This window comes from Ahaetulla prasina, chromosome 2 (assembly GCF_028640845.1).
Source record: "Ahaetulla prasina isolate Xishuangbanna chromosome 2, ASM2864084v1, whole genome shotgun sequence".
Classification (NCBI taxonomy): domain Eukaryota; kingdom Metazoa; phylum Chordata; class Lepidosauria; order Squamata; family Colubridae; genus Ahaetulla; species Ahaetulla prasina.
Window position 1 is genome coordinate 219,573,964 of NC_080540.1, and position 13,486 is coordinate 219,587,449.

Genomic DNA, 13,486 nt, shown 5'->3' on the forward strand with positions numbered 1-13,486 from the left:
GGCTGTAAAAAAGATTTTCATGAAAGATTTACTTGCAGTTACCTGAGAAACCTCCGCTGGCCAATGAGACAAATATTAACAAACTGATGTATGTGCATTGGAAACAAGAGGCCTAAGATATCCAACCAATGTGGCTTTTGCCCTTGTATGGATTTGGGAAAAGCTGATGTAGATAATATTGAGCTTATATGATTGTATCTGTATAAACCAAGTCCCCTTGCTTATTCCCTTGGTTCAAAAACCATTCTACTGTTCAAACAAACAAAGAAATAAATCAGAAAAAAAAAGGAAACTATTGGAGAAGAAATGGTCTTGGTTTTTTCCCTCTGAAGAGAAACACAATAACAAAACTCAGAATTCTTAGGTTGCAAAAAAGAAAGAAAGAAAGAAAGAAAGAAAGAAAGAAAGAAAGAAAGAAAGAAAGAAAGAAAGAAAGAAAGAAAGAGGTCATAAAAGAGGAAGGCAGAAGTGCTTGAGACATGTTGAAGGATATAAAAATTTTAGTCTACTGATGAGAGCCTGCAGCTTTCTTTTAATCAAGTTAATAGTGATATATATTCCCAGAAGGAAAAAAGGAGCTACAGCTGAAACATTACATGTTTCTTATGCAGTGAAGGAGGCCTCTTGTATGGATAACTAGCATTTTGCTCAGCAAAAGACAGAAAGTACATGAATCACCCATGGATTTGGGATGGCGGAAAAGTATAAGTGAATCCTGGGACATGTACATGCTTTCAATGATTTTAGCTCTTTGAAATTTCCAGTATAAATACAGATTAACAACAGCATTGGAGAGGGAAAATGCTAACTAAACAGAAAAAAGAAAGGGGAAAAAAGAATACTATCAATAGTGTTGTCTGAACCTTAAAAAAATTCATTTTTGTGAGATCCCAGGCAGAGCAAAATAAATGAGAAGAGAGATTACATGGGGCCTGAGCGAAGGGATTAGGAAGTTCCACATCAAAAGTCGGGAAGACATAACAACCTATCTCCCTAAGGATTTTTGTTGTGTTGTCTGCTTGATTATCTGTCTTCTCTGGCATGGAAAAAAGACAGATGCAGATCTTTCTCCCAAACGAAATGGGAAATTATACATACTGTATAGCCTGTATTACCAACCCCAACACTCTTGGGTGGGAATATGTTGCAATTAACCACGGGGAGTGGGGAGGATAGCATTGCTAGGTGAATCAGGGGAAAGGAATCAGACAAACTGATGTTTATTGTTTCAGAAAAGATGCATGGGATCGAATATAATGGTTACAAAACTGACAGAATGAGAAAGTATTCTTGGGGTCGGCAGTACGGGGGGAGGGGACGGATATCAGATACTGACCAGCTGATTCTAAACCTGATTGCTTACATTTCCTACTTATATCAAACATTTTTTGGGTATTTTTGTTCTTACTTAGAAATTTAAACTATCCCAAAAGCCAAAGCAAGAATAAGAGCGAATAGTACCGGTATTAGTTATGAACTGTTACCTAATGTTTTTCATTAAATAATGTGCATGAATTCCCTTTCATTGACTGAGTATAAAAACTTCACCACGATATATAAATCCTAAAAATCCTGAAGCAATTGATGTCTTCTTCTTTGTTTCTAGATAATTTATCATATTTTGGGGAATATTAAACACTGGCACTCCTTACATTCCTTTCCAATTAATAGTTGTAGGGTTTTATTAAATATCATACTGACTTGTAAATAACTAATCTCCCCATAGAAGGTATTAAAATAGGTCTTTGAGTGTGCAACTTGGGAAGTCACCTTCCACAAACTGACCCATAAATCAGGCAACCTTTCCTAATTGAGGAATAAGTAATCAGTAGCCATCTAGATTTTTCAGGTTATAAGAACAAAAGTTGAATTGTTGTTTATTCTCAACTCCAGTCCATTCTACAGCTATGACTGACATTGAACAGCATGGAGGAAAAGCTGGGACCCTAAAGGTTCCTCAGGACATCTGCTGAGGGTTTGAGGAACAAGCTGCAGCACCTAGGAAAGTAAAAATGACTACAAAACAACATCTTCAAGGCCTAATCCTGTCAGATGATCCAAAAAGGCATCATGGTTAATATACACCAAATATTGGAGATATTTAGGAAAATTATCAGAAATGCTCTCTTTCTCTCTCTCTTCCTGGGCTCAACACAGGCCATTTCACCAAGCAACTGAAACGGGCTGTGAAGTATACCTCGTATGGAAGCCCAAGTTGAAATGGATGAAAATAAAAAGTAATATCCAGATTCAACTGAAGCTATCTGGATTTATAAAATCCATAAAATTCAGCCTAGCACAGCCAGATAAATAGAATATTCAATTGTGGTCCTTTTGCTGAAGAAAGATCTCAAGGAGTTACAAAATTTTCATCTACACTTTATCTCCCTCATCTCAATCCACATGTGGCAACAACGAAGTTGTTGGAGATGAAAGGGGAAGGGAACAACCAAAAATTACTTCTACTCCTTTTACTTGAAAATATTCACAGAGAGAAAAAAATGGCTCATCACTTAAGGGCACTGAGTACTTTACAAATACTTTAATATCTATCCATTTGATTTCTGATTGGCAAATACCAATTAATTAACTACCTATCCAATCACTGATTAATTACCTAGTCAAACAATCTAATTTCCCAAAAGATAAGGTTGTAAGGTATTTGTATAATTACACATTCTCATTCACTCTGCTTCATACAGGTAAGACAAGACTAGCTGAAGGGGGGGATGAACTGAAAGCTTTTTCTCAACCATGACTTGTAGGTGAAGAAGATTTCCTGCCTCGGCTTCACCTTATGACGGGATAAAAACTTCTATGTTGCTTGACCACTGATCTGCCAATAACGTTGGAGTCAAACTGGAAGACAGAAACGGCAACGGTCCTAGTCCTGGTGTTTAAACCATGTAGCAATGTCCATCACCTATTCCCTTTGCAGGATAATCTACATTTCTATCCATTAATGATCATGGCATCAAACCATTTTTGTTGGGAGTCCTCAATGAAAAATTATGGTACCCTAAACCTGATACAGATTGTACAGCTTATAACTTAAAATCTCCAGGCCCTTCTGACCCACCTTCATCTGCTCCAAAATGTTTTATTATCTTGTAATTCTCAAAGGTTTACATTCCACTGTGCCTCTTAGCCTCTCTATAGTATGTGTATTTTACTTTCAGCAATGTGTTTTCAATTATTTGGAAGAATAGGAGAAAATTAATGAGAAGAAAATATTAGTAGGAAGAAATAATTTGATTCTTACTGCCAGTTCTACACAAAACAGAGCTTCTAAGCCAGGGGTGTCCAAACTACGGCCCGCGGGCCAACTGCGGCCCGCGGGTCAGTTTTTTTTGGCCCGCAGCAAATTCTGGAAGTATAATTTAAAATGGCCCTTTTCGCGCTGCGAGGCTCGCGGCTCCTCCCCATGGGCGGGGAATAATGAAGGGAGGGGGCAGAGGAGGCGGCGAGCGGGAAAGAGGCTGCTGGCCGTGCCTGCCCCCAGCAGTTCTACCCTCGCCTTCCTCGGGCCGCCATCGAGAAACAGGTGAGGAGGGGTTCTGTCCTCGCCTTCCTCGGGCAGGGAATAACGAAGGGAGGGGGGGAGGCAGCGAAGAGGCTGCTGGCCGTGCCCGCCCAGCAGCTCTGTCCTCGCCTTCCTCGGGCAGGGAATAACGAAGGGAGGCGGCGGCAGCGCGAAGAGGCTGCTGGCCGTGCCCGGCCCAGCAGCTCTGTCCCCGCCTTCCTCGGGCAGGAATAACGAAGGGAGGGGAGGCGGCGGCAAGCGAAGAGGCTGCTGGCCGTGCCCGGCCCAGCAGCTCTGTCCTCGCCTTCCTCGGGCAGGGAATAACGGCGAGGGGGAGGCGGCGGCAGCGAAGAGGCTGCTGGCCGTGCCCGGCAGCAGCTCTGTCCCCGCCTTCCTCGGGCAGGGAATAACGAAGGGAGGGGAGGCGGCGGCAAGCGAAGAGGCTGCTGGCGTGCCCGGCCCAGCAGCTCTGTCCCCTTCCTCGGGCAGGGAATAACGAAGGGAGGCGGCGGCAAGCGCGAAGAGGCTGCTGGCGTGCCCGGCCCAGCAGCTCTGTCCTCGCCTTCCTCGGGCAGGAATAACGAAGGGAGGCGGCAAGCGCGAAAGAGGCTGCTGGCCGTGCCCGGCCCAGCAGCTCTGTCCTCGCCTTCCTCGGGCAGGGAATAACGAAGGGAGGGGAGGCGGCAGCGCGAAGAGGCTGCTGGCCGTGCCCGCCCAGCAGCTCTGTCCTCGCCTCGGGCAGGGAATAACGAAGGGAGGGGGGGAGGCGGCGGCAAGCGCAAAAGACGCTGCTGGCCGTGCCCGGCCCAGCAGCTCTGTCCTCGCCTTCCTCGGGCAGGGAATAACGAAGGGAGGCGGGGGAGGCGGCGGCAAGCGCGAAAGAGGCTGCTGGCCATGCCCGGCCCAGCAGCTCTGTCCTCGCCTTCCTCGGGCAGGGAATAACGAAGGGAGGCGGGGGAGGCGGCGGCAAGCGCGAAAGAGGCTGCTGGCCGTGCCCGGCCCAGCAGCTCTGTCCTCGCCTTCCTCGGGCAGGGAATAACGAAGGGAGGCGGGGGGGGCGGCGGCAAGCGGGAAAGAGGCTGCTGGCCATGCCCGGCCCAGCAGCTCTGTCTCGCCTTCCTCGGGCAGGGAATAAGGAAGGGAGGCGGGGGAGGCGGCGGCAAGCGCGAAAGAGGCTGCTGGCCGTGCCCGGCCCAGCAGCTCTGTCCTCGCCTTCCTCGGGCAGGGAATAACGAAGGGAGGGGGGGAGGCGGCGGCAAGCGCGAAAGAGGCTGCTGGCCGTGCCCGGCCCAGCAGCTCTGTCCTCGCCTTCCTCGGGCAGGGAATAACGAAGGGAGGCGGGGAGGCGGCAGCGCGAAGAGGCTGCTGGCCATGCCCGCCCAGCAGCTCTGTCCTCGCCTTCCTCGGGCAGGGAATAACGGCGAGGGGGGAGGCGGCGGCAAGCGCGAAAGAGGCTGCTGGCCGTGCCCCGCCCAGCAGCTCTGTCCTCGCCTTCCTCGGGCAGGGAATAACGAAGGGAGGCGGGGGAGGCGGCGGCAAGCGCGAAAGGGGCTGGTGGCCATGCCCGGGCCAGCAGGTCTGTCCTCGCCTTCCTCGGGGAGGGAATAACGCAGGGAGGCGGGGAGGCGGCGGCAGCGAAGAGGCTGCTGGCCGTGCCCGGCCCAGCAGCTCTGTCCTCGCCTCGGGCAGGGAATAACGAAGGGAGGGGAGGCGGCAAGCGCGAAGAGGCTGCTGGCGTGCCCGCCCAGCAGCTCTGTCCTCGCCTCGGGCAGGGAATAACGAAGGAGGCGGGTCGGAGCCTCCAGCGAGGCGACTTAAGCAAGGCAAGGAAGGAGTTGGGGAGACGCGTGGAAGAACAAAAGGATTTGCCGGAGGTGGGGATGGGGACTGAAGGGGGGTGGGCAGCGAGCAGCCCGCGCCGCTTTTCCCCGCCAGTCAAGAATGCGCCGCGCAAGAGGCAGCAAGGAAAAAAAGTTTTCCCGTAGGCAAAAAGATGACACGGGACGCGGATTGCCGCCTGGAGCTGTCACGTGGCCCAGGTGGCCAGGGACGCCTTTCCACGCAGACCAGGGTCGCTTAAAGCGGCCTGGAAAGACCCACTTGGGCGCGCAGTCAAGAAAATCAAGAAAAAAAGTATTGTACGTTACTTCCTTTATCAATCACCTTGCTGACATTTGCAAAGAAAAGTATAATCAAAAAGTATAAAACAGTAGTCCGTAGTGCAATTTTGTGACTGGATCAATTGAGGTGCCACTGAAGGTGTCTTCTTACTCTTGGTCTACAGAAGCCACCTTCTGAGGTCACACCAGGGTCTCTGAACATGGGTTTTTGTAAGGCTGACACAGGGCTGATAGCGGGAAAACTCAGGCAAAATTGTCTTTGCGTGGTAAGCGGTTGTGTGACTGCAGAAAGTACCCCCCCCCATTTCATATTCCTGTAAAACACAACGTCCGCAGCTTGCAACAGGGTGGACGTAAAAGCCCGTCTTGACTCAGACACAGCAAATTGAGGATGTAGTTTGGCATCAGACTACATCAGACTGTGTTTGGTCCTACACAGAGTTCTTGATCTCTGTTAGAAATACACACAGTAATCATGTGTCAATATGTCACCTTTTGTGTGTGGCCCGGCCACACATTAATTACTAAACTTATATACTGTTTGTTGTCCAGCCGCATGCCTTTCTGAATAATTATATTTAAAAATATTACATTAAAATCAACATAACACAAACACACACGTACACAAACATAGAGATACACACGCACATATATATAACTCACACACATATAGTATACTTAAGCCTAAACTGTGCATAGGGACTACCCAGGCGGCTGAAAAAAGTGATTTCTGACAGGTTCTCACACTTTTGACCAGTCCTCACACTTATGACCGGTCATCACTTATGCCTGTTGCAGCATTTTGTGCATAAGGACTACTCAGAGGGCTGAAAAGTTATTTTGACCTGTCCTCACACTTTTGTCTGGTCCTCACACCTACAACTATCTTTACATTTTGCACCCTATCTTGTAACCGTGGTGAAGAGAAGCAGTTGTGAAATGAGTGATATGGTTGTTAAAAATGCTGCAATGGGCATAAATGTGAGGATGGTCATAAGTGTGAGGACTGGTCAAAAATTACTTTTTTTAGCCCTCTGAGTAGTTTCTATGCCCATAGCCACATCCACTCAGTCACATGAGCAGTTAGCCACGCCCACCAGTCACATGACCACCAAGCCACACCCCAAAATAAGCCACGCCCATCCCCCCCCCCGGTGGCCCGGGCCTTTGCTTATTTTTCTGTATTTGGCCCTCACTCAAAAAAGTTTGGACACCCCTGTTCTAAGCTATCTGTTGATTTCTCAACCAAAACTGGCTCGCTCAGTGTAACAAATTGCAAAGCTTAATTCTGCTCATTTCTTTAGCAACTCAAGAGGTTTTCCTGAATTATTATCCTGTAGTAGTTCTGAAACATTGGGGAGGTGGGGAAGGCAAAGGGCAGAGGTCTAATATAATGTGAAGATTTAATGCAACATATCCGCTTATGGACTATTTTACTTGCAATAATTCAGGAAGTACTGCAGTTCCTCATATGCAGGTAGTCCTCCACTTACAACTGTTCATTTAGTGTCCATTCAAAGTTACAGCAGCATTGAAACAAGTGACTTATGACAGCTGCGGCATCTCCATGGTCATGTGATCAAAATGGTCATATGATCAAAATGGTCATGTGATCAAAATTCAGAAGCTTGGCAGCCAGTTCATATTTATGACAGTTGCAGCGTCCCTGGGTCATGTGATCCCCTTTTGCGACCTTATTATAAGCAAAGTCAATGGGGAAGCCAGATTCACTTAACAGCTGTAGTGATTCACTTAATAATTGTGGCGAGACAGATTGTAAAATGGGGCAAAACTCACTTAACAAATTTCTAATTTCACAACAGAATTTTTGGGGTCAATTCTGGTCGTATTTTGAGGACTACCTGTAGTAGTAAGTGTTTGGCATCCTGGAATAGCACATTTTACTTGCAGGAGAAACATAGTCTTGAATGTTATAATAAAGTAGAGACAATGTTATAAGCAGGGGTGAAATCTACTTACCTTCCCTACAGAAGTGCATACTCCACGTGCGCGTGCTCCACTCACATCTCACATGTGATTTTGGACTCACTGTGCATGCTCAGTGAACTGGTAGCATTTCACCCCTGGTCATAAGCCTACTTACCACAAAGCAGGCATAAATATTGCGAAGTATTATTGTTTGTCAGTTGTTCAAAGCTTCTCACCTTTACAGTGAAATCTGCAGTGAGAGGACCAAGTATCCTCAATATCTCTTTGTCTGCAAACTTCTGAAACTCAACAGAAGAATTATCCACAATGAAGGATCCAGTGAAGCTGAGACTGTTTTCGCCCTTCACACCTTGCAGAGTTTTAGTTTCTAGATCTGACAAATACAAGCAATTGGAAGAGTCACACACTGTTGTTTCCTTGGCACAAAGGAATAAAGCTGTCAAGAAAAACACTAGATATAAAGCATTATTTGTTTTAATTTAATTGAGCGTGTTATTAATGCTTCATCCAGTTTACTTTTTACCATTCTCTCTGGTTTTCACTTTGCTTCTATCTAACCTACTAATCTTTTGCATTGTGTAATACAGAATTATTTCCATTACAGCTAGCATTTGTATTGGTGTTTCAGTTTCTCTGGACTTAGCCATGCAGAAGCATGAATAGTAGCCCCAAACTCAATACAGACTAGACATACCATATTTTTCGGTGTATAAGATGTACTCCCCCCCCCAAGTAGGTGGAAATGTCTGTGCGTCTTACAGAGAGAATGTTACTAAACCCCACCCACCTGTCCGCCCCACCCTTCGGCCTCTGCCTCCTAGCAATTTGCCTCCTTGCAGCAAATAGCAAACAGCCTGATCAGCTTCAGCACAGCCTGATTTAGCATGAGCAGCTGATTGTGGGTTGGATCGGCCTTCCGGAATACCGCCTATAAGCTCTTCCAGGCTGTGGGATCGCCGCCATCTCCACCCATTGCCACCGCCACCTATCTCTGCCTCCACACAAACTGTTTTCTGCCTCTGTGCATCTCGTTTCTGGCCTCCACATGGCCCATTTTTGGCCCATTCCAGGAGGCAGCAATAGGTGGTCGTGATCCCCGCCACCTGGAACGGGCCAAAAACAAGCGCATGGAGACCAAAAACGGAACACACAGTGGCTGAAAATGGGGCATGCAGAGGCAGCAATTGGTGGTGATGGTGATGGGCAGCAGTGGCAAACGGGTGGGCAGGGCTTCGGCAACATTCGCTCTGTAAGACGCACAGATATTTCCACCCACTTTTTTTTTTCTTATTTTCCTCCCCAAAAGCTAGGTGTGTCTTATAGTCTGGAGCGTCTTATAGTCCAAAAAATAGGTGATTCAAATGTCATTTTCCATTTTACAAAAAGCACTCACAATATTTTATCAGTTAATCAAAGAATGATACTTAATGGGTTCATGAGCATCATCCTTTCTTTGAGTTGAGATTGAATTGCTACATCATCCAATTTTGAGAGACTGAAATGCATGAGTTAAGAGGAGAATGTTGCAAAGGACAATGGCTGTTTTGGATAGAGCACACAAATACAGTTTTTGAATTCAGTATAAGTAGACCTCGACTTACATCCACAATAGAGCCCTACATTTCTGTTGTTAAGTGAGACACTTATTAAGTGAACGTTGCCCTATTTTATTTCTTGCCACATTTGTTAAATGAATCACTTCTGTTGTTAATTTAGTAACAGGGTTGTTAAGTGAATCTGGCTTCCCCACTGAGATTGCTTGTCAGAAAGTCACAAAAGGGGATCACATGACCCTGGGATACTGCAACTGTCATAAATATGAGTCAGTTGACAAGCCTCTGAATTTTAATCATCTGACCACGGGAATGCTGCAATGGTCGTAAGTGTGAAATATGATCAAAAGCCACTTTTTTCAGTGCTGTTGTAACTTTGAATTGTCACTAAATGAACTGTGCAAGGCTGTTGGTATAAGCTCTGAGCTTGGCAATTTGGTTGCAAACTTTTCGTCACCATTCGAGGAGACATCATCCGTGCGTTTCGAACTGTGCTCGTCTGTCAGAACACAGGTCTTTGAATACCTTTTTATGAGATGCAAATTAGTTTGAATGTTGTTTGTTCCGAACAAGATAAAATCATAAGATCATGATCTCGGTGATGTGTATTCTGCCTGCTTCTAAGACTACACTCATATATACCATGTTTCCCTGAAAATAAGACCCTATCTTATATTTTTTTGAACCCAGAAATAAACGCTTGGCCTTATTGCCATGTGCTCAAAAGCCCGACTGGGCTTATTATCAAGGGATGTCTTATTTTGGGGAAAACAGGATACTTTCCAAAAACATTTTGCACTAACTTACCCAACGTCATGCTTCAGATTTGGTTAAATTTGCCTGTGTGTTACATTTTAATTGTGCACACTATTTCTTCTCTTCTTGCAAAGCCTACCGACATATGTAATGCATACTTTAGTGTATTGAATTGTTTCCTTTGATACATTTGCTCTTTCATTTATCACCATTACTATCTATTTAGAGAACATGAAATGAATAGGGAAGAATTATTATCAAAACAGAGAGCCAGTTTGTGCTTAAGCATCAGGCTAGAAATAGTGAGTTTTACTTCTGCTTTGGGCATGTCGCCAGCTGGGTCAGCTTGGGCCAGCCACTTTCTCTCAGTCTTGGGAAAGAGGCAATGGCAAACTATATTTAAAAAAGTTTTCCAAGGAAACTGCTTGGACTTTTCCAGGCAGTGTCTGAGAACCACATATGATTGAATGGAAAAAAAAAATCTAAACATATTCAGAACCTTTGATAAGTCAGTTAATGTTATATTGCTATTCAAACTACACTTTCACTGGGTTAATAGCAATAGTAATAGAGGGATGTGGTGGCTCAGTGGCTAAGACGCTAAGCTTGTCAATCAAAAGGTCAGCAGTTCAGTGGTTCGAATCCCTAGTGCTGCGTAATGGGGTGAGCTCCTGTTATGTGTCCCAGCTTCTGCCAACCTAGCAGTTCGAAAACACGTAAAAAATGTAAGTAGAAAAATAGGGACCACCTTTGGTGGGAAGGTAATAGTGTTCCGTGCACCTTTGGCATTTAGTCATGTCAACCACATGACCATGGATACGTCTTCGGACAGTGCTGGCTCTTCGGCTTTGAAACGGAGATGAACACTGGCCCCTAGAGTCAGGAACGACTGGCACATATGTGCAAGGGGAACCTTTACCTTAATAGTAGTTAGACTTATATATCACTTTACAGGTCTCTTTAAGTGGTTTACAGAATCAGCATATTGCTCCCAACAATCTGGCTCCCCGTTTTACTGACCTCGGAAGGATGGAAGGCTGACTCAGCCTTGAGCCTGGTGACATTCGAACTGCCAAATTAAAGTCAGCCAGCAGAAGTAGCCTGCAATACTACGTTCTAACCACTGAGTTATCAGAGCTCTTAAACTGGTTCTCTGTTTAAAGCCTTATTGGAATTTAATTTCTACTCTACAGCACTGAATTTATCCTTCAGGGCAGGGGTCCCCAACCCCCAGTCCATGGACTGGCAACAGTTTGTGGCTTGCCAGAAACAGGCTTGCCACTCAAATAAGAGAAGCCCCATCCACGGGATGCAAGCATCATATGAAACCATGTACCCTTTGGTTTGCGGAAAAACCTCTTCCCACGTCCCTGGTTCCCAAAAGATTGGGGGCTTCTGCTTCAGGGTCTTTCTAAGCCTTGCAGTTATCTAATAGTAGCCAGATGGTGGCAGCTCAACTAGTATAGTTCTACACAGAAACTTATACATCATGATACAACTACATCATACTGTAACTCCATCCCCTCTTACTCTATGACTAAATACAGAGGTAAAAGTAACAGACCACGTCAGGACAAAAATCCTGCCCTAATCCAGTGGAAAATAATTGTCCCCTCTCTTGTATTTCTAGACACTGGTTTCTGTAAATGTTTCTTTCTCCTGCTCTCCTTAATTCCATTGGCAGCAAAGCACCAAAATGATAATGTTTATTAGTCTGAGAAACAGCATGCATGGCAAATAAGAGCCACAGGAGTACAGGCTAAGCATTCTCAAAATAATATTTATTTCTTACTGTTCTATCTTGTAGGCAAATATTACATATTTTCCCCTCTTTCATGGTTTATAACTTGCAATCTACTGATAAATGTTCACAATTACATATTTTACACCCAAGAACAAATTGTATGTACCTAAGATAGTTTATCAATAGCACATAGAATATAATCCATATATAATCCATCATAAAATGTCCTTAATTATGGCAGCATGAAAGCGTTTTTTTGAAAAAGTTCTTTGCTCTTTCATAGTTTTACTATTGCCTATCTTAAAGCTGACAACCAGCTGCAAGTGTTTACTGTCTCTAATCTATAGGATTGGGTAGTCCTTTTAGTTCTGAAAGACATATCCTAATCTCAAATATCTATATGTTGTACAGCTTCTGTACAGGACTGTACAATAGTTTTGATAGAATTGGAGAAAAAACTTGATTTAACTCTTCCATTGAAAAAGGGACATAGGAAACTTGTTGAACATATCTGCCATTCAGAATTCTATGCATAAATTGAGAGCGGCATATAATGTATTGAAGCCAAACAAGGTTATGAATCACACATAGTAACTCAGAAAACATTGCATAGAATGTTTTATCTGTACAGGCAGCATAAAGGAAAGTTAGAAAGCAATTGCTTAGAATATAATGAAAAGCTGCTTCTGCTCTTTTCTATCATTACACATTCCAAGTAAGGAATCAGTATATTTTTACCACGAGGCTCCAATGTGGGAGGAACAAACTTCAAACGCCAACAAAATTTAGATTTATCCACAATTTTTGCTTTACAGTTAGATTATCTCGTCTTTCACTAATGGTTACTATATAAACATGCCCTATCATAACTCTTGTCAATCACATTCTAATTCAGTAAGCTGAAGACTATATAGCTCCCACCCTTTTTCCTTCCACATTTTTATTTTCTATGGGTAACTCTTTTAATAGCACAATCTGTTTGTTGATTCCTTTACCCTTTGCTCTATGAAACAAAGGTAAGCATAAGAACAATGTGTTAAATTCGTCAGTAATTCAGCTCAACACCATGGTGGCTTTTATTATACTCTTATCAACAAAAAACACATTTTACAGAAATTATGTATGCACATGTGCACTAACATACTGAGTGGAAAATCAGATAGCAGTTTTAAAACACACTCTACTTCCTTATAAATTAGGATTATCCTAGTTGGTGGTATTATTATTATTATTATTTACACAAAATGACAGCATACACAGCAAATGAGATAACTATGCTGGATTTCGTATCACAGATCACTAGTCGAACACTTCCCAAGCGTTTAGGACTGCGTGATGTATCGGCAAATTATGCGAGCAGATCCCAGTAAGGTGGCCTTCTGCAGCTGACCAATGGTGATTTTGTCAGCGTCAATTGCTTTTAAGTGCTTGCCTAGGTCTTTAGGCATAGCTCCCAGAGTGCTGAGTACCACTGGAACCACCTGCACTGGTTTATGCCAGAGTCTCTGCAATTCGATTCTCAAATCTTGATATCTGGTTTTTTTTAATATTATTATTATTATTATTATTATTATTATTATTATTATTATTATTATTATTATTATTATTATTATTATTGGTATTATTTAAAGTTGTATGCTGCCTGATCCAAAACCTCTGTGTCGCTCACAACAATCAACCTAAGAAATTACAGTAAAATAAAATTTAAAAATTAAGGAAAAAGATGGCATCTAATGGTCATCTGGATTTTTGGGGCACAGATATGGACTCTCTATAAATATACAAAGCCCCTTGTTCATGTTTCAATCTCCCTAAAATAACGGAGCCATACAGCCTTGTT

The 13,486-nt window shown here is 44.0% G+C and overlaps 1 protein-coding gene across 3 annotated transcripts in view; it reads right to left on the bottom strand.

Annotated features, from left to right (window-relative positions):
* Positions 1 to 13,486, bottom strand: part of ADAMTSL1 (ADAMTS like 1) — a 288,623-nt gene that overhangs the window by 126,441 nt on the left and 148,696 nt on the right. For all 3 annotated transcript variants that reach the window (XM_058168823.1, XM_058168822.1, XM_058168821.1), the window contains exon 7: positions 7,809 to 7,966. In XM_058168823.1, the coding sequence (XP_058024806.1) occupies positions 7,809 to 7,966 (158 nt within the window). The remainder of the gene's footprint in view (positions 1 to 7,808; positions 7,967 to 13,486) is intronic.